The 20,960-nt window shown below is 32.6% G+C and overlaps 2 protein-coding genes and 1 long non-coding RNA gene across 6 annotated transcripts; 1 reads left to right on the top strand and 2 right to left on the bottom strand.

Moving 5' to 3' along the window:
• Positions 1–1,656: 1,656 nt before the first annotated feature.
• Positions 1,657–3,163, bottom strand: LOC111371376. Its single transcript, XR_002698560.1, has 2 exons — positions 2,220–3,163; positions 1,657–2,098 (listed from the first exon to the last, which is right to left on the bottom strand). It is a non-coding gene; the product is annotated as an uncharacterized LOC111371376 (long non-coding RNA).
• Positions 3,164–10,714: 7,551 nt separating this feature from the next.
• LOC111371377 (protein ALP1-like) lies at positions 10,715–16,900 on the top strand. 3 transcript variants are annotated; one of them, XM_022993317.1, is made up of 3 exons: positions 10,715–10,782; positions 11,165–11,343; positions 15,659–16,900. In XM_022993317.1, the coding sequence occupies exons 2-3, from the start codon at positions 11,214–11,216 to the stop codon at positions 16,699–16,701; spliced, it is 1,173 nt and encodes a 390-aa protein (XP_022849085.1). In that variant the 5' UTR covers positions 10,715–10,782; positions 11,165–11,213; the 3' UTR covers positions 16,702–16,900. The 3 variants fall into 3 exon arrangements, with proteins under 3 accessions (XP_022849085.1, XP_022849084.1, XP_022849086.1); XM_022993316.1 differs by lacking the exon at positions 10,715–10,782 and adding an exon at positions 10,812–11,021; XM_022993318.1 differs by lacking the exon at positions 10,715–10,782 and adding an exon at positions 10,812–11,021 and having other exon boundaries at positions 11,169–11,343.
• A 333-nt stretch (positions 16,901–17,233) lies between these two features.
• Positions 17,234–20,614, bottom strand: LOC111371378 (methyl-CpG-binding domain-containing protein 6-like). Of its 2 annotated transcripts, XM_022993319.1 has the most exons (7): positions 20,270–20,611; positions 20,069–20,182; positions 19,919–19,957; positions 19,106–19,249; positions 18,198–18,362; positions 17,866–18,092; positions 17,234–17,578 (listed from the first exon to the last, which is right to left on the bottom strand). In XM_022993319.1, exons 1-6 carry the CDS (start codon positions 20,459–20,461, stop codon positions 17,868–17,870), a joined length of 879 nt encoding a protein of 292 aa, XP_022849087.1. In that variant the 5' UTR covers positions 20,462–20,611; the 3' UTR covers positions 17,234–17,578; positions 17,866–17,867. The 2 variants fall into 2 exon arrangements, with proteins under 2 accessions (XP_022849087.1, XP_022849088.1); XM_022993320.1 differs by lacking the exon at positions 19,106–19,249 and having other exon boundaries at positions 20,270–20,614.
• Positions 20,615–20,960: the final 346 nt, after the last annotated feature.

Genomic DNA, 20,960 nt, shown 5'->3' on the forward strand with positions numbered 1-20,960 from the left:
AAATTGAGTAATTAATTTTGGCGCATCATACATTGATGTAGAAATAATATATAGGGTCAGCCCGAGTCATGCTCTATCAAAGATTTTTCTACAAGTTTCTAGTAATTTTCATTCAATATATCATATAACAAGCTTGTAGGGTTTGCACATGCACTTCTATAGACAATATACTTTGTTAAAATTGAATTTGAGAAGGATTTATGGTTAAATTAACACTACAAGAAAAATGACCTTTTGCAACATGCAAAAGGCAACATTCATTACTTGAATGTTGCTAAAGAGGTTTATAGCAACGTTCTCATAAGTGAATGTTGCCATTGGTGTTAAAAATTGAGTTTTGGCAACAGTTTTTAAATGCATGTTGCGAAAAGTCACTTTTGGCAACGTTCAGCGAACGTTGTCGAAAAAACATTATAGCAACGTTCATTGAACGTTGCTAAAAGTGACTTCTCGCAACGTTAAGACGACGTTGCGAAAGTCACTTTTAGCAACGTTCAATGATCGTTGCGAAATGTCACTTTTCGCAACGTGCACTTGAACGTTGCGAAAAGTGACTTTTTTGCAACTTACGTAGAGAACGTTGCTAAAAGTCTCTTTCTGCAACACACCATGAACGTTGTTAAAAAGATCCCACACAACAAAAGAATAACTCACAACTCCTCAAAATAAAATCATTAGCCCTAATTTTTCCATCTCTCGTCTCCACCTCCATCTTCTCTCGTGTCTGCCCTTCCATTTACTTTCATCTTTCCCATTGGCGAGCTCGGTGGTGCAAGAGGTCACTGGGCATCGCGTCCAGGACGTCGACCAAGCAATCGTTGACTTTGTCATCAACATCTTCGTCGACGAGGACTTCGATTTCGGTGGAGGGAGCCTTTGAAGCTCTAGGCGAACTCCTTTTCGACTCTCGTTTAAGATTTTTCCATCTTTTAATATATGTATTCTGTGTTTTGAATCTCAATTTGTTTATGATTGTTAATGGACAGATGGATGAGCCTGTGGTGGAAGATGTGAGGGAGGATGAGGAACACGAAGATGACGTTGAGGACTCCGATGATGAAGACGATAACAAGGAAGGTGGTATCGCAGGTAATTTTTCTTCTCTATTTTTTTTTTTTATTGATTATTGTTATTTTTTTACTATGAATATTGTATTTAGTTCTTAAATGTTTACTGCTTTAATGTTTAATTTTTTGACATTGAATATGCTTCTGGTTGATGTATAAGTATCTGGAATTTGTAATGGCCCGGAAATTTTTTTGGTTTTTAAGCAGGTTATTATTATTTTTATTATTATTATTTACCACAACCTAATCAAAAATGGAAGCAAAATAGTGAAGTGGGTTGTCTACAGGTTATTATTATTATTATTATTATTATTATTATTATCATTATCATTTACCACAACCTGTAAAGAAATTAAAACTTTTTTCACCTTTTTGTTCTCCTAGAAATAATTTATGCAAGGCAATAAACAAAAAATTTAAAGAGTTCAAATCAAAGTTCCTCTTCAAATTAAAGTTCCTCTGTTCCAGAATCATTAAGTTGGAGATTTCTTTCATTTAAGGCATTGAAAGATCAATCAGAAAGAATGAAAAAACTGATCCCAGCATAAGAAATTAATTGAAACAAATCACTACCATCAGCACAGAAAGATAGATTAAGAAGAGAGATTATATTTGTTTCAAGAGATGAGACTGATACATTGAAGATCAGAAACGAACCTTAACACCCCACCACCCTAAACCCACCCAACCAACAAAAAAATATAGATATGAAACATTACATTTAGAAAAGATAACCCCTTGCCCTTGGTGGATCCAAACTACCTATTTTTCTATGTAATAACAGAAACTGCAAATTACTAGTTTTTACTCCAAAATGGTGATGCACAAAAAGGAGTCACAGGTGGGGAATTTTGATCATTTCTTGCTAGATTAGGAAGCCTTGGAATTGGAGGAGCCACTGACATGTTAAGATCAGGGATGGAATTTGGGCCATGAGACTGTGACAGCCTCTGCTTCAGCTCATTTAACAGTGCTTGATTCTCCTGGTTCAATAGTTAGCAGTTCTCCAAGTACAGCTTTGAGTTTAGCCTCTCCATTTCGGTCAAACATTTACAAAAATGTAAGCAAATTACTACATACCTTTTGGTATAAAGACAAGAATTAAGTGTACAAAGAAACCCATAAAAAGAAAGAGAAAAGAAGAAAGAATACCTCTTGGAAGGTTGGTTAGAAAAGAAGGAGAAGAAGAAGAAGATTTTTTGAGAAAAATGAAAAAGTGAGAGACAAGGTGAAAGGGTAGGTGAATAATGTAGTAAGTTAATGCAGGTAAACTTCACAATGATATTGGATTTATAAAGTGTGGTTGCCCCCTCTCTTTTTGCCAATGATTTCACTGTTTGCATAAAAATCAACATTACCTTTTTTATGCTTCCAGTATATTTTTCTGTTTCCTCTTCGTTACTGTTTGTGCATATATAATTGGAGAAAAGAGTAAATTTTATCAGTGGTCACTGAATTTTCAGCTCAATCTCAACTGAGTCACTGAATTTTAAGTAAAGTTTCATTCTGGGAATTCCTGCTGATGCTAATCTAGGCTGGGAGGATTATTTTCTTTGAGTTGGGTTGGTCATCGAGAAATGGAACCTGTATCTTGGCGGGGCAAACCTTGGTGGCGTTGCAAGGAGGGAGATTGATCACATTCTCTCTTCCTTGCAATTTGGAAAAAATCCCAAACTCAAGAATGAGAAGATTCAAGGATTGTTAGGATCATGCTCATATCGACTAAGCAAATCCTTCAACCAATTTTGGTTAATTTTTATTTCAAATGTTTGTGCAAGCTCTTCAATGCGTGTGTTTAGTATCAATGTAACGTGTCTAATACAAATGGGTTGTACTTCTAACTCTTCCTCTTCTGTTTTTCCTTCTTTTATCAAACACTTTCTTTTCATTTAATTACTATAAGAGTATTGGCGTATTGCATAGTTAAGAAATTTGGTTTGGTTTATTCTGATAATTAAGAATGAGTATTTGGTTTGGCTTCATTTCTGGCTCTTATAAATATTTGGTTTGGTTTCTTCTAATAATTAAGAATGAGTATTGGCATATTGCATATGTGTGATGTTGTTTTACTCTTGAGCACATCTAATTTTATTTAATGTTATGCAATGTAGGTTGGTTTGAAGATGCAGTCCTTGCTTGTCAGTGTGGTGACATAGTCGTGCATTGAAGCCTTCTATCTCCATATGTTGGGTTTATGGATAATTTCTTATTGTAGTGGATGTATAATTCAAGTGTACTCATTTATCAAAAGAAATTTCTTATTTAATGTTGTATCACATTTAATGTTTTAGTGTATGATTCAAAAATTTGTAATGAAATTATTAATTTTATGCAATTTCAAAATTTGTTCATTAGGGTTTATCTTCAATTTTGCTACAGTCAATATTTAGAAATTAATGTTTGAGAAAGAGAAAATAAAAACCAAAAAAAAAATAAATAAATTTGGAAAAGTGTAACGGCAACGTGCATTGCATGTTGCGAAAGAAGCCTTTCGCAACGTGCAATGCACGTTGCGAAAAGAAGCCTTTCGCAACGTGCATTGCGCGTTGCTATTATCGACTTTTGGCAACGCGCAATGAACGTTGCGAAAGAAACCTTTCGCAACGTGCAATGCACGTTGCCAAAAGTCTTCCGCAGCGTGCAATGCACGTTGCCGTTACTTTGGCCTCTACGGCAACGTCGCATCCCACAACATACGCGCGAACGTTGCTAAAGGGTTTTGGCAACGTTTTTTGACCGTTGCAAAAGGTGATTTCTGGTGTAGTGTAAGTTGGCTTTATGGGTAGTTTTGCTTCAAAAGACCCTAATGAAATCATATTGATTCACAAGAAACGCGATATGTGATGAAAATAGTACAACTATTTCGGCAAAAAGTTTTTCTATATCAAATTTACAATTTAGACTATTTTTCAGAATCAAAATTCAGATTGAGGGATTCAATTTCTTCTAAGTTGAACAACTTTACAATTAAATGGTGGCCTGATAAGGATTATGGCCTTTATGGTTGCTTCAAATAATTTTCTCAAAGGATAAACTTCAGCACAAACCATACTTCCAGTTGTTTAAGCAAAAGTATGTACTAATTAAATAGGAAGGACTAATTAAAGGAGTAATTATTGTACTATCAGCAGCCTAATAAGTGGGGGAAAATGGACAGCCGCCCACAAGATTTGAGTAAATTTTTGTAAGAACATAGAACGTATCATGTCTCAACTTTGTCAGCACTTAGCAGTATTAAATGCTATTTTTGCATTAAAGTTCTAAATAAAGTAGACGTGAAATAGAACTATTTTTTATAATCTTTATAGCTTCCAATTTACCAAGAATAGTAACGTAGCAAAGTTCTAAATCAATTTATTTAAAAGCATAAATAAAATATTGAGAAATGTTATATTTATCTTCTGAATACATAAAAACAATAAGAAATTAAATATTAATTTAGATAATATTCTACTAGTTTTAACAAATGTACTTTAATTTTATTTTTATTCTTTTCAAAAACAAACACGCAAGTATTTGACATGTATAAAAAATTGTTTATTAATTAGAAATGAAAATAATATGATAAGAGATATTTAGAAGTGGGATATGGCACCATGTACGATCAAATTCTCTAGTGACTTCAGAAAATTAGGTTTTTGTACATGGACCCAAATAATTAAATTAAAAATTAAAAACCAATTGGAATTGGATGGTTGATCCTTTCTTTAGGGGCTCTTTTGGTGACCAAGAGATGAAGAAAATGATGTGGATGGCACTACTTTTATGGCCACTTGCACTTAAATATAACAAATAAAGTATATAATCTCTACAAAAATAGTGAATACTTGTATTGGAGTAAGTCTTTCTCTAAAAGCACGCTATTATTTAAAGAATTATGTTAAATGTACACAACCGTGTACCTAAGGGTGTGCCTAATGTACACCTGGCGCCTCAGCCAATAGGTGTACCTAATGTACACCTGGCGCCTCGGTATTGGCTGAGGTGCCTGTGGGCCTCGACATTGGTCGAGGCGTCGAGTGTCCATTAGGTACACACTTAGATACACGGTTGTGTACCACTAGCAAAATTGTTATTTAAATTATAACAATTTAATTCTCTTACAACAAGTTATTAATATTAAATTAACTATTAATTGTCCAACTATAACGAGGCAGGCGTGTCTAACTAGTTATGGTTTAAAAAAATGAATAATTATATTAACTAGTCAAGTTTTCAACGTGGGAATTATTCCCTTACTTTGAATAAAGACACTAATAATATGTATCATAAAGGCACTTCAAGGCTTATTTCAAATCAGCCAAACATGATTTTAGCTTATAATGATTCAACACTAGTCTCCTCATGTAGAGAATCATTAATTAAATCTCTTAATTAAGAGTCGAGAACTGATTTCTTAGTTGTGTGACACCTCAAAATATGTCAACGCATTTTTTATGTTTTCATTTGCTAAAAAAAGATATGATAAATCAACTTCCTTTGGACAAATCCTGTTTGTTTTAAGCATGCTCTTATATTATCCACCCACTGAAAGAAAATTCTCGAGTATCAACTTCATCACGGGACATCTTACTCTAATACCAACAAATATAGAATATTGTCATCACTTCATAAAAGCTATAGCTAATGGAGTAGGTACTCAGAATCAAGCGTAGGAATCCAATTCAAGCCCTCTACTTAGGCTACCTCATTTCAAACGTACTTTTGCATTACTACCAAAATTAATAAGTTCAAGATTACAAAGGCAATTAAGAGTCGAGAACTGATTTCTTAGTTGTGTGACACCTCAAAATATGTCAACGCATTTTTTATGTTTTCATTTGCTAAAAAGATATGATAAATCAACTTCCTTTGGACAAATCCTGTTTGTTTTAAGCATGCTCTTATATTATCCACCCACTGAAAGAAAATTCTCGAGTATCAACTTCATCACGGGACATCTTACTCTAATACCATTTGATATAGAATATTGTCATCACTTTATAAAAGCTATAGCTAATGGAGTAGGTACTCAGAATCAAGCGTAGGAATCCAATTCAAGCCCTCTACTTAGGCTACCTCATTTCAAACGTACTTTTGCATTACTACCAAAATTAATAAGTTCAAGATTACAAAGGGAAAAAGGATTCAAGCAAGACAAATTCGAACTTGCCAGTCCTTGAGATACAAGATACACAAGCTTCTTATGCTATCAATATTCTTTTTTTTATTTAATACGGAGCCATCATTTTTTTTTTTAAACAATGACACTTTAAATCTTCTCGACCAAATATATTATCCATCATGATAACATATTAAAATGCTGGATAATACCATGTCCTTCATCCCCTCATTGAAAATGTAGTGGCAATAACTATGAATGAAAATGACTTTATTCGTTTTTGATGGCACAATATACATGCACTAGCTATTGGTGGTGGTAGGGTAGATTAATAATTTTCTTATATGATGAGAGATCCCAATTGATTGAGCGTGGAAATCATTAAAATAATGAAACAAAAATGTGGGATCAAAAGTTTAAGATCACTAATTTGATTAATCATTGTTTTAAGTTTTTGTTAGTGATCTTTGAATACTAGTTATAGCAATAGGTGGAGAGTGGTCCATGGCCACCAAAGGATTTTGCTGGCTAATGTACTAATTATAGCAATTTTGAATCATTGCTTGAGATTCAGATTATTTTCGAATAAGTTATCTATATTCAATTCAGTACAATAGACATGGGTTTTTTTTTTTTTTTTTTTTTTTTTTTTTTTTGGGGGTGAGTATAGAGCATGTTGGGTTAAATTTGAAAGAAAGTAGAGTTATTGTTTGAATCTAAACATATAAAAATTTACTTTTTTCTTTTTTTTGAATGTATAAGATTATTTTTGTTATAGTATCTCGTGCCTTATTGTGAAATTGAGTAACTAAATTATTTTAATCTCTCACCGTGGTCCCCTTGATGCTGATTAATTAGGGTTAATGGAATGTTGACAAAAGAAAAGTTTAATAATAAGACTTTTAATAAAAATGAAAATCCCCAGACCATGAGGATGAGGGGGTGATTATTATCCATGCTTTCTTATTGTTAGTTTTATTGACAATTGCTTCCATTTTTTCCTACTTGAGTTATTCTATTTAAAAACTTAATAACATGTTATTTTTTATTTATTATGATTATTGAATAAAACTTAAAGAGTTTCTCACCTTCTTGTTGAAATTTAAGTATTCATGCCAATAACTAGAGAATTTTTTATGTCTAAATTCTAAGTTATGTCTAGAATCAATAAATATTTGGATCCATATCGTGTTTTCTTTGCTTCTGATTACATCACAATCTATTCCACTCGCCTTCACAGTCAATGCATGGAGAAAATTCCTAGTACTCTTCGAAGTAAGAAAAAATCAGTGTTCGCCACTACTACTTAATCGACATGTGTATTACAATGGAGAAACCTAACCATATATAGAAATGAAATATTGCATGTAAAAATAAGAAATTAAAATTCTATAATGGATAATTCATTATTCCATTCAATAAACAGTTGTATTTTACTACTACAACCAAACAATCATAGTTATAGATGGGCCTAAAACTCACGAGTCTCATTATAGGCCCATTACGTTTAAGATGAAACAAGTCCAACCCGTTAATCCCAGTCGGGCCGACTCCAGCCCAGCTTAAACCAACTGAGGAAACAATTTGCGCCAAAGAAACCCCAAAATCATAGATGGGTTAAATAAAATATTTGTGCAGTGTGTGTGCAGGATGAAGATAGGTGACTAAAACATGGGAGAATCTTGCTTGAGCTTTAATTAAGGAAACAAGAGAATAATGAAAATAGGGTAATTATGTTCCCCCACAATTATTGTCATCGGTATTACATTTTAATTGAAATGAAAGGTGCGAATAATAGGTTAGTCTAACTTAGTGTATATTTTGTTTGCATGTATAAAACTACACAAGGCAAATAAGTCTTTTTCCTCTATTTTATGGGTTTTTTCTTTGGCCATCGTTCGGAACAAGATGTGTAAATAAATAAGATTGAGATTAAGCCCCAGTTTGTTTCACTTTATTTTACTTTAATTTGTTTCTCATACTCATTTTCAATCACGCATTCACACAATAAAAAGTGACCAAAAAATGTTGGGGACGGAAGTGTGAAAATGAGTAGAAGTTAAAATACTTCATTGTACTTATAACACGATGTAACTAACAAAAATTGTAGTGTAAATATATTAACCTATGAAAATAATATGCTTACTTTAGACGATAAGTTTGGTTTGACTTAAAAGTTTCGTTTCTTTGTTGATTTGAGTAGGTTCTCGATTCTCCCACGCTACATAACGTCGAACATTGGATTCTTGGTGATCTCATTTCCCCATATTTCTTTTCCCTCTTGCATCAGTTTTGCATGAGATGATGAGCTCACCAAAATTTTAAAAATAAAAATAAAAATAAATAAATCTCTTTTATTGTCACTCGATAGTTGCAAGCTACCTGTCCAACAAACCATTTATAGTATATCTCATGATTTTCTATTTTATACTAAAAAGATAATTATTTTACCTAGAAGTTACATGTATCTACTCACAGCTTTAGATGCCAAACAACACGTATGCATTAAGTTTAAGTGTGACAATTAGTGTTACATGTATATGCTGATAACTTTACATGTACACTTCGCAAAATGCAATTAATTTTATTTTTTTTTCATTTTCAACTAAAAAGTTAATTTTTCAATACTTGAATTTATGGTATTTTTGGATAAATATACAATGTCAATCTTCTGTCAAGTTTAATATATACATTAAAGACAATTTAATAATACATGATACAATTAGATAATATAAGTCAAATGTAAAATGTAGTGTATTGACGTTACATGTAGATACCCATAGCTTTTAGGTGTCAAATGATACGTATACATCAAGCATAAATGTAACATATTAGCGTTAGATGTACCTATTCACAACTTTACGTGTACAATTAATTTTCTTTTCCAATTTCAACTGAATAGTTTAGTTTGACTTGAAAAAAAAAAATTCATTTCTATATCAGTTTAAATGTGTAGGTTTCCAATTCTCCCATGGTACATACGACTGAACTTTCTTTCCCATGTTTATTTTTCCTTTCGTATCGATTTTGCATGAGATGATGAGCTCAAAAAGAAAACATCTTTTATCGGTGCTCAATAGTTGCACACTACATGCCCAACTAGCCATTCAAAGTATATCTTGTGCCTTTCCATTTTCAATTGAAAAGTTCATTATTGACCATAGAATTTATGATATTTTCATCTATCAATAGGTCGATCTTTTGTTAATTTTAACAAAAGCAAATAAATAATATATAACATAATTAGATATCACATAACACGTAAACATCAAGTGTAATGTAACGTATTAGCATTGCATGTATTGATCAATATACAAAGGTCGATCTTTTGTCAATTTTGAAATATATAATTAAGATAAATAAATAATATATAACACAATCAAATATCAAATGACACATATACATCAGGTGTAAGTGTAACGTATTATCGTTATATCTATCGACTCACAACTTTACATATATACTTTGCAAAATGCAATTAATTTTCTTTTCCATTTTCAACTGAAAAAATTAAGGTTACATTGGCTTCACTTTTGCAAAACACCCAAATTCGTTTGGTATGGTCTTTTCAAAAATGTTTTTTTTTTATTACAAAATTAAATTTATATTTTAATACCATTTTTGAGATTTTGACTTTATTCAAGGAAATCGTTGAAAACTAAAACAAAAATATAGATACTAAAAAATTTCTAATTTTAACAAATAAATAATAAAAAATTTAAAAGGATAAAATCTATAAAAAAAATGTAATTTTCTAAAAAAAAATTCTAGAAAATTTAAAAAAATGTAAAATTAGATCATTCTCTTAATAGTATTTACATAAATAAAAATTTAAAATATATTTAAATGAATATAGATAAACATCTCAATCTATGTCATTAATTTTTGTCCTTTATTTTCTATATTTAGCCAACTCAACTTATTTATTTATTTTTAAATTTTTTGAAATATTATTTAATTCCAAAATTTTAAAAACTAAAATACTAAAAAAAAATCAAATATAAAAATTTTTAAATTCTAAAAAATTAAAAAGAATTAATTTTTTTTAGAATTCAATATTTTCATTTTTATAATATTTAGTTTTTAAAATTTTATTTAAATGCTTGTTTTCTTTGTTTTGAGTATTTTTAGAATTTTACTGAAAATACTTGAACAAGTTTTATATTATAAGTTTATTACTTTTTAGAATGTTTTTTAAAAAATTCTAGACCAAACAAGTCTTTGTTTTTTTTTTTTTTTAAAAAAAAACTAAAGACTGAAAATAGTTTAAAAACAACAAATCAAATGCACACTTAGCTCATATTTGAGCCATATTTTTTCAAGAATACATTTTTTCAAATCTCATTTTCAATCATATATTTTTTTCATAAAATAATTATATGCGTATTTCAAAAACTTTTCTTTACTTTTTAACCACATTTTTCAAAAAATCATTATTTCAAAATGCATTTTTTTTTTTTAAAATGGGGATCAAACATAGGCTTAATTTTTTGGCTTTAAAAATTATGATATTTTTCATCTCTTTTTTTTCCCTTTTTCTTTCTCATTTTTATATTACATTACATACCCTCCCCTCTCTCTCTCTCTCTCTCACTGTGAAAAATTGGAGCCCATGTAAGTAGTCTTTCCCGTCTTTAACAATGTCCGTGCCTGTTACTTTTCTTGCTACATTTGTCTTAAACAAAACAAAACCCAAACTATTTCTGAGTTCAGATTTCTTGTAACTTGCCCGCAAAGCCTCTGTACTATGCTCCTATTTTTATATCTTATTCAATTTGCATGCTACAAATCACCAAAAGAGGCGCACACAAACACCATTGGCACACTGTAGCTAATCACCTATACACATATCTGTATGTATCTGCATGTTCTTTATGTTTAGCACTTATTCATGATCTCTATATGTCTATGGTGTTCAATCTTGCTCTATCCAAAATGGGTTTGAGTTATATTTGAATTCTAACAAAGTTCTTTTCTTTTTCTGTTTGCTTTGAAGTTAGTGGGGTTTCTGGGTTAAAAATTCGATTGGGTTTTTTTCTGCACTGATGGCACCGTTGAGAGGAAATAAAAAGAAAAGGAAAGTCGAGAAGAAGGATGAAGAAAATTCTTTGGTTTCTGGGTCTTCTGAAGAGGGCTCTGTTAATTGGTGGAATGATCTATCAAAGAAAATTGCTGGTAAATTAAATTCTTCATCAGTTTACTTTTATGTTAAAAATCTTATATTTTGTGATATATTGGATTTTTTGTTGTTCTGTTGATCATACAATTGGAGATTTTTAAACATCTATTCCTGATTGACTTTAGACTTTTTGTGTTAGTTTAACTTAATTTGGCTGCCATTACATTGAATTTACATGTTTTGTGTTCTGTGATTGTGTATGAATGTGTTATAGTAGATCCCTATTTTGTTTTGATTTTTCGACTTTTAAGTTATCATTTTGATTAACATTTTGTTTCATTAATTAACCAGATGTTTTAAGAAATTGTGCAAGTTTTTTACATTGAATTATATGGTTGTGTTTTGTGAATGTGGTAAAGTGGATCACTATTTTGCTTTGAATTTCAACCTTTGAGTTATCCTTTCTATTGACATTTTGGTTTCATTAATTTACAAATGATTGAAGAAATAATGTGAGTTTAGTTACATTGAATTAACATGTTCGTGCTTTGTGAATGTGTATGAATATGTAAAAGTGAATCTCCATTTTACTTTGATATCAACTAGATTCATCCACTTGATTAACATTTAGTTTACCAAATGGTTCGAGAAATAATGTGAGTTTGTTGTAATTTATCATATTTGGATGGAAAATCTGCATCATCGGGCAGATATATCTCCACCATCATGCCATCTTTGTGCAGATTAGCACTCTTTGATCCCTTTTATTAAGAATGGTAAATAAATTGTTGCTGTTTCAAGAAATAGTTTCAATTCCATTTTCATTGAAACGGAGAACATTGTGTTCAATGATGATAACATCATGTCTCTTTGGATGTTAGTTATTTATTTATTTTTCTGTGGCTACAACAAAGTATATCAACTGTTCTGGTAAAAGCAATCATTATCAACTATCTCATAGTTTAATTTATGTGCAACTGTTAGGGAAGACAAACTTGTTCCTCTTTCTAGTTCTAACACCTGGAATCCTCTTAGTTTTTCCTAATGTTTAGGATAATGTACTGATTTTCATTGTTAGGACGGTAATTAATTGATGACTATGGGTTCTTGTGCAAATATGAGCTTATTTTCATCGTGTAAAATGGTATTAGTGGTATTTGAGGCTTTGAAAGGAGTGTGTAATTGAATTGAATGAGTGGGAGCAATGTTTGAAGAATCTTGTGTTACTGAAATAAGGCGGCTAGCTATATTTCTTCTAATGCTGAGGTTTTGGCCTTTTCAGCAAACGAAGTATCTTGTAGGGGTTTTAGATTGTTTCAAAATTTCTGCTGATTTTGATTTTGTTCACTGTGGCGACTTAGGATTTTTCATAATTTTACTTTAGGTTTTGCATAATGAGGTCTGTGGAGGACAAAGAAAACAGAAAATTCATTGTCCTGTTATGGCTGATATGTACCTTTACATGGCCATGAGATATATTCAGCTGTTGGAAACTACTAAATCTATGAATCAATATTACCTCTCTCCCTGCAACATATTTTGGCCATAGAGGAGGAAAATTACCGATATAGAATGTTTGCATAGGTATATTTTCAGATAACCAACCGGTAGTTAGGCTAGGTAACCTTGGTTGGTTTTCCAATCCTTCATTTGCAAATATTAGGAATTAAATCTTAGCATCTCCCTCCTCTTGTAGTATTATTTAGAAAAAATAGTGGCTAAGGATACATTCTAAATCTTCCAGCAGGCTTAATGAAATTTTTCTGCAAAAAAAAAGAAAGAAAGAAAGAAAATTATAGAAAGAAAAAGATGAAAAATCAATGGAGCTGCTCAAGATTTCATGGAATTATTCTTCTGCTCATATTTTGAAAATTCTAAAATTTCATATCCTGTTATTAATAGATGATTTTGGTAAGAATAATGGATATGCTGCGTCTTTGAGATTAAAGGAGCTGCATGCTGTTGATTGAGCTTTATTGTCGAGTCTCTTACTTGTAGAAGACAAACATATGTGTACAAAACTCCATTTCTTGCTTCTAACATAAAGTCAGTGCTTCTAAAAATTTTATGGCACATGGAATGTGTTAAATAGGTTCTGTTTCCAATATATATAGACACCAAATCACAGAGAGTGATCTGAAAGGATGCACATTAATATTCAGAAGTCGTGAGCTTAAATTTTTCATCCATTAGGGATTGTTAAGAGTTAACTGAGGTAGTTTATAGTGACAGAGAGTAGGAAATATGTGTAGCGTGTAAATACTATGACTAATGAATACAATAAGTTCGTGTTTCATTAGCAGTATGGATAGGTTTTGGATGGTATAGAATATTTTAATTTATTTCTTCGTCCTTAATATTGCTCACTAAGACATTACAAAGTACCAAATGAGTCACAAGAGGTTTCTTCACGACCTCGCAACTAAAACCAAATATCAGAATATTGTCATTAGTCTGAGTATCACGTGAAATGGAGAAGAGTATCAAGAGACGGATTTTCAGTCCTATTCATTGTCCTTGTTCCATGATCCAGGATGTATTCTGTTAGATTCATAACCTAAAAAAGAGAATTGATGAATTGACTTCATTTACCGAATTGATTTTGGTTTTGATTTAGCTGCTTCTTTCTTTGCCATGGGTTTCCATTATTTGTAGCTCGTTATTCTGTCTTTACAGTCATCTAATAGCTTATCTTTATATATAATTTAAAATTTCTAAGGACAGCGATACTTTTTTCGCTATTTTTTTGGGGATCCTGCTGAAATTGTTTTGTCTCAGAAATCATGAAAGATGATTATAACTGAAGCTTAAACAGGGCCCAAAGTTATGAACTAGCATATCAAGCACATTAGAGAATAGCAAGTGCACGTGATATAGCTACATATCCTTAAGTGCAGGTTCTTATTTTGCTTGAGATTTATTGGAAAAAGTACGCCATTCAGGGAGTTTCAAAGTCTATCGTGAATAGATAAATTGTTTCATTTTTTTCATTATGAATGATTTCAAAGAATTTTCGCTTTGTATATGTTTCTGTACTGTGTGATTTAGAAGATTAAAAAAGTTTCTGTACCATGTGAACCCCCCATCCCCACCCAATCTAGCATTGTAATCCATGAGTTTATTGGTTCTTAAAATATATGGTATCAGAATTGAACTAAAAAAAATGATTGTTCGAACAAACAAAAAGTTTCCGTACCACGTTAACCCCTTGCCTTAAATATTTTGTGCTCAGTAGTTAGAAAGAGTAGGTTGACTATTATGAACATAAACAAAACTGAATGAACGAATTAGGACGGAACTTATTGATTTACAGGATACAACAAAATTGTATGAGTACTTCCCGTGATTGATTCCAAATCTGGAATTCTAGAGTTTTGTCCTTTGCATATTTACATTTTTGAGTTTTCAAATAAGATGGGAAAACGATGACTCCTACTTCCAATGCAGGCAAAAAAGCTGGGCATAAATTGTTGTTTGGCATCTTCTCATGTTTATTCTTCACTAACATATCAATTATTTTAAGTATTTGTTACTTTCAGTAATTGACAAAGCAAATATTAAATGAAACCCTGTATGCTAATTCATCATCCCATATAACTAGATGGCCAACTCTTTCTCCATAAATAGATCCATCGAAAATGATAATTTTACAAGATAAACATATGGAAAACGTTATTTTAAATGCATACAGCAAATATCCTGGAAAAAACAGGTTTTTATTTTTCAAATAATTCCTGAGCTTTCATATCAATTTGATTCACCTCCGTAGTCAAGATTCAGTGAAACTGGATGAAGTAAAAGACTTCTTCCTTCCTAGTTAAGCAACCTTCTTTCTGATTTATAGTTTTTTCTTTTCTTTATGACATTAGGTGATATAAGTAAAGTTAACAGGATAATGAAAATAAACAATCTGTGCATGCATAATCCATATGTTGGAATGGAAGCCTGACAGGAGATGAATTTCCTCGGGTTATTCTGGTTCATGGATTCAAGAATGGAAAGTTAAGCATCCAGATGGTCACCCAATGTTTTGTTTGTGAACCAAGAGCACGAAGCATTAGTATAACTTAATTGTCCTACTCTGGATTTATCTTGAATTTGAAAAACTGCTGATCAGTTATCTTTCTCATTGTGACTTTTAGTGTGTTGCTTATTTTTGCAACTTGCATTTTAGCTTCGACATTCATAGGTTCCCCTTCTCTTTCTTGTGCTTATTTGACTGTTTTTCTTATCGGCATTTCACACTATTTTAAGAAATCTATTTTACTTGTCACGTAGAATATTTTACCTTTCCTGGAATTTTGTGATCCAAGTTCCATTTACTGTTTATTGATGAAGACGTGAGATCAGTTTACTTCTTTCCCTCTGCAGGTGAACCATCTCAGTTAAAGGGATTGGACAAGTTCGAATCCACTTTCAAAATGTCGAGAAACACGTTCGACTACATATGTTCCCTAGTGAAAGATCACATGATGGTCAAAACACATTTTTCTTTTTCAAATGGAAAGCCATTGTCATTACATGACCAGGTAGCTTTAGCTTTGAGAAGGCTATCTTCGGGAAATTCATTAATCTCAGTCGGTGAGTCATTTGGGGTGCACCATTCAACCGTCTCTCAAGTGACCTGGCGTTTTATCGAGGCCATTGAAGAAAACGGACTTCACCACCTCCGCTGGCCTTCCACTGAACGTGAGATAACTGAGATTCAGAACAAGTTTGAAAAAATTCGAGGCCTTCCAAATTGTTGTGGCGTGATTGATACCACACACATAAAAATGATGTTAACATCGTCTGATCAAGGAGCCGAAATGTGGCTTGATCGCAAGGAGAATCACAGTATGATCCTGCAGGTGATTGTGGATTCTGATTTGAGGTTCCGGGACATAGTCACTGGATGGCCGGGAAAGATGAACGAATACTCGGTTCTCCAGAGTTCCAGTTTCTTCAAACTATGTCAGGAAGGAGAGAGATTGAACGGGAAGAAAATAACTTTGTCAGAACTAACAGAAGTTGGGGAATATATAATAGGTGATACAGGATTTCCATTGCTGCCTTGGCTCTTGACTCCTTACCAAGGTAAAGAACTTTCAGAATCCAAAGTCGAGTTCAATAAGAGGCTCTCCACGACTCACACTGTTGCAAAGAGGGCATTGGCAAGGCTGAAGGAAGGATGGAAAATGATTCAAGGAGATATGTGGAGACCTGACAAGCACAAGTTACCAAGGTTTATTTTCGTATGCTGCATTCTCCACAATATTGTTATAGACATGGAAGATGAGGTTTCAGACGAAGTGCCTTCATCTCACCACCACGATCCAGGATATAGGAACGAGGTTTGTGAATTCGTCGACGAGTCTGCTTCGAGTTTTAGGGACAAGCTATGTTTGCATTTATCTGGGAGTCTGCATTCCTAAGTCAATCTTACCTGTGATGGAGTTACTTCCTGGCTTCTACTGAAAGTACAGTTAAATAAAATAGGAGAATCCAAGGAGAAAAAGAAAGTGATTTTTAATTTTCATTCAGGAATTCACCTTTTTTTTTTTTAAAAAAAAAATTAAGTTTCAGAATGTTAAATACTTGATTTTGCAATTGCTACAGAGATCTTGGAGACTATTTTGTATTTTTCAATTTGTCATGTTTCGTTTGAGTATTGCTGTAAGCATATTAGATAAGTCGACCGCCCCACTACAATACCCGGGAAACCTTCCCTTCCTCCTCGGACTCCTGCCCGACTACCCCATCGCAGTAACTTTCCTTTCCTTATTAGCCAATTCCGGGAGTAGGGCCTGCCCCGTATTGTGGCAATCCTTATAAGCCTGCATTATATGATACAGAAACAATATTTCTTTTCCAATATACCTGCTTGACCATTTGGGAGTTATTTGCTGATGCTTCTCTTCCCTAAGAGGGCATTCAGTAATTTATGCAGATAGAAGACGATGAATGTGCTATAAAAGATGTCTGGTTTTTGGGAGATGTTACAAGTTGTATTCTATTGTGGTGACATAACTCGCTTATGTTTACACTACAACTCACATTACAAGGTTGATCTCTCAGTAGATCAAAAGTTCCAGACGGACTCTATTACATCATTGAGTTGCTATTAGTGCAACGGGGTGGAGAGGGGCGTTTTCAAGAATGTACAAAAGACTAGGTAGTAAGTAGTAAATACAGCAGCGAAGCCATTCAAGCATTCTTCCAGTGTTTCAAGACTACATGTCGTCACTTGAACATCAAGCATTCTTCCAGTGTTTCAAGACTACATGTCGTCACTTGAACACGGAGTCGTCGCTGCAAAATGAAAATAACAAAGAGAAAATAAGTATTATTTTGAAGGTTAGACAACAGAGCCTTCAATGGTTTTTCCATAAAACTGGCTGAATTGAATCTATAAAGCAGATCTTCATTGTGATCACATACATGGCGCTATATTTTCTTCTTTGAACGATTCTATGAAAGAAAACTACGTAAAGCAGGATATAGGTCGATATGAAGTTGATGAGAAAATTGTACAACACAATTAGGCTCCAAGATATCCAACAAGAAAACTGATGAATAACATAACAGATTTTTTTAACCTTTATGCAGAGGAATTTGGTGAATCCAGACCTCCGTCATTCATTATTTGCATAAATCTTTTTGTCCATTGCTGCTTAACAGAATCTGGAATAGACATATCAGAGATTATAGGATTCCATGCATCTCCATGCGGACTTGCAAGAACCCAATTGACTTTCATTGGCGGGCCAACAATTGAAGACACTTTCATATCTCCAAAAATGTTTTCCGTTCTCGGAATAGAGTTCTAAAACGGACAAAAGCCTCGAAAATCAGAGACATTCTATAACAAGAGAAAGAAAACACAACACAAGTTCAATCTTTAGTTGAAATATGGTAGATTTAAGCATACCTCTATGTGATTGTCCAGTTGAAAAACTTTCGACATGAGTTTATTTTCCTTTATTTCTGCAAGAGCCTTTGATAAGAGGACATCATCTCCTTCCAATTCTGCCAGGTATCTCTCAACCGAAACCAGGGACCGAAACTTCCGCCCAGTCTCAGGTTCGTAGTAGTACTGCGACAAAAATAAAGAGTGATCTTTTTATGAACTGATGTACGACTAGGAATGGAAAAACACGTAGAGGTATAGGGTTCATAGCCATTAGCATATAGCCTCATAATTTTTTCTTTCAACTTTTTGTTCTGCTTTAAATGATTTCTGTGAGTGAGTTTATAGGAATAATTTGGATTTCGATAAACCAACCCAACCAGTCAGTTACAAGCAGCAAACAATAATGAAGAAATGAAAATTATACAATTTTATATTTTGAATTTTCATTTTATAGGGCTCTAGGGCTATACAAACTCAAACCGTAGACCTTCTCAGTAAAACAGATCAAATTAATTATTATCAAAAGGTAAAAGCAAGGAAAACCAAGATTAATACTATACTCTCATTTCTAACCAAGTGTTCGGATAAAATTTTAATGTCATAGAAATGAGCGATAGATAAGTGGATAGTAATTGTGATACTACAAATTGTATGGTTAAATTCAATGTTTAACTTTGAAAAGTAAATTATAAGTTACTTTAATTGTTATCCAAACATAAGCTAATACTCCAAAACACTATTTTTTAAACTCTAACTTCAGTTAATATCACTACTGAACTGTGCAGGCATGCCAGCCTTCAAAATTCTTAATTTCTGCGTGTAAAGAGGCAATTGGAAATGTAAATAGAATGTAAACTGTTCCACTTCAGAAAATATATTGAAATCACGAGGTTCATAAACTGAGTAATTGATAGAAAGAACATAACCTTATCAATCGTTCCATCATATTTACGGGGTACTTTCTCCACAATCCACCCATCAGGAAGCTTAAAGTATGGGGAGGCTTTAGCGCTTCTGGAAACCATCATTGCCAATTGATTTCGATCTATTTCTTTACCTAGTTTCAACATCTGCATGGGCACTTTTTTGCAATGAAGAGAAATGTGTTTCATTTTAAGGTTGTTCCAAGATAAAATTGCCTTTCCTAGGACGTCAACAACATCCCTTTTTTTTTTTTTTTTTTTTTTTTTTTAAGGTACAACAGACCACAAATGGACAGCGATACTTTTAAGTACGTTAAAATCTCAGTCTAAACTACCTCAGCCCATCAAACAGGTTTTTTTCGATGAGTTCATTTATATCTATTTAACAAGAAATTCTGCCAACTAAACTTATCTGTCTATTTATTCTCTGTACATGATCACATAATAGCTCGCGTAAATTCTTAGTAACTTTGAACTAGATGCTGTTAACTTTGTCCCCAAATCTTGATGAAATGCAAACAAAGAACAGAAACTTATAGCTCATTATTCATATACAAATCGACACAAGAGCTCAAACTAATTCCTCTTCCTCATTCTAGCCGCTGAAATAGGCCTTGATATCGCCGAGTAATATTGATTTTTTAGTGCAAAGGAAGACCTTGCTATTTGAAAAACTTTACATATAATCTCTTTTACATTGTCATCATAAAGGACAGTTACAAAAGATAATTTCCTAAGCCTCTATGGATACCAAAACAATGTCACATAATTGTTGGAATAACTGATAAAAGCCCAACATAAAATTATATTCTTTACCTTTCCACCAGAAACAATCATCCTCTGGCACCCAGATTTCTGCAGAAAATTCTTGAAAAATTAATTTAAAAAAACCCAATCAACAAGTAAAAAATTTCTTTTAGTCCGTTAAAAAATTATGATATTAAATTACTAATTTCTCAACATTACACGATTGTGCAGTGTCAATTTCCTCCTGCGCCGAGGATATTCTTCTCCATTCAAGTGTCTCTCAACTTCTTTAGATGACCTGAATTTTCGCCCAGTCCCTGGCTCATAATAATACTGAATAATACAATAAAAACCAATTAAGATTACTCAATTAAATTATATGAAAATCTCATTTTTTTTACAAAAGTATATGCATTCAACCCTGTCAATGTGGGAGCCATTGGGGCGAAGCACCTCTTCAACACCCCAGCCAGGAGGGAGTTTGATCCGAGGAGTGATGTTGATGATGGCGGTTGTGGGTGGCGACGCAAGGGCCAGTTCGGTGTTCTTGGACAACCGATCGCCGCCGTAGGCTGGCCGTAACGGCACCAACATTGAGTTTCGCTCTTCCATGCTTGGCCGATTGAGTGACGTGTCGTTGTAAGAAGCTACTCTTTACGACAACAACTGTGTGTCTGTGTGCGACGTGTCACTCTACGGAGGGAGCGGACAATAGAGTACCATGCTACATTTTTATTATGGTCTTCAATGATGCCTTTTGACTTGAAAAAGAGCAAATCTACTTATAGTTACTAAATTCTTACATTCCAAACATATTTAGGCCCGTTTGATACTCATTTTTTTTTAAATGTATTTTTATCTAATATTTTCAATCACATATTTTTTATTAAAATAATATTACACGTAAATCAAAAAAATTATTTTTCAACCACACATGTCCCATCAATTTTCTATTCAAAAATACATTTTTACAAAAAAAATGTCTCCCAAACACCCTCTTAGATAAATTATTTCATTAGTACTTACAAGAAAACATTAATTTTAATATTAATTACATTCAAATTAAGTTATTTATTTATTTACGGGTCAATGCGAGATATATTTATTGCTA

This window comes from Olea europaea, chromosome 22 (genome assembly GCF_002742605.1).
Source record: "Olea europaea var. sylvestris chromosome 22, O_europaea_v1, whole genome shotgun sequence".
In the NCBI taxonomy this organism is placed as follows: domain Eukaryota; kingdom Viridiplantae; phylum Streptophyta; class Magnoliopsida; order Lamiales; family Oleaceae; genus Olea; species Olea europaea.

Bases quoted from the DNA above. Each gene is read 5' to 3' on its own strand.
- LOC111371377 (XM_022993317.1), top strand. From the start codon at position 11,214: ATGGCACCGTTGAGAGGAAATAAAAAGAAAAGGAAAGTCGAGAAGAAG. The intron at 11,344-15,658 runs GTAAATTAAATT...TTCCCTCTGCAG, and splicing joins TCTATCAAAGAAAATTGCTG to GTGAACCATCTCAGTTAAAG.
- LOC111371378 (XM_022993319.1), bottom strand. From the start codon at position 20,461: ATGGAAGAGCGAAACTCAATGTTGGTGCCGTTACGGCCAGCCTACGGC. The intron at 20,183-20,269 runs GTTGAATGCATA...TGTATTATTCAG, and splicing joins ATGGCTCCCACATTGACAGG to TATTATTATGAGCCAGGGAC. The intron at 19,958-20,068 runs GTAATGTTGAGA...AATTTTCTGCAG, and splicing joins AATTGACACTGCACAATCGT to AAATCTGGGTGCCAGAGGAT.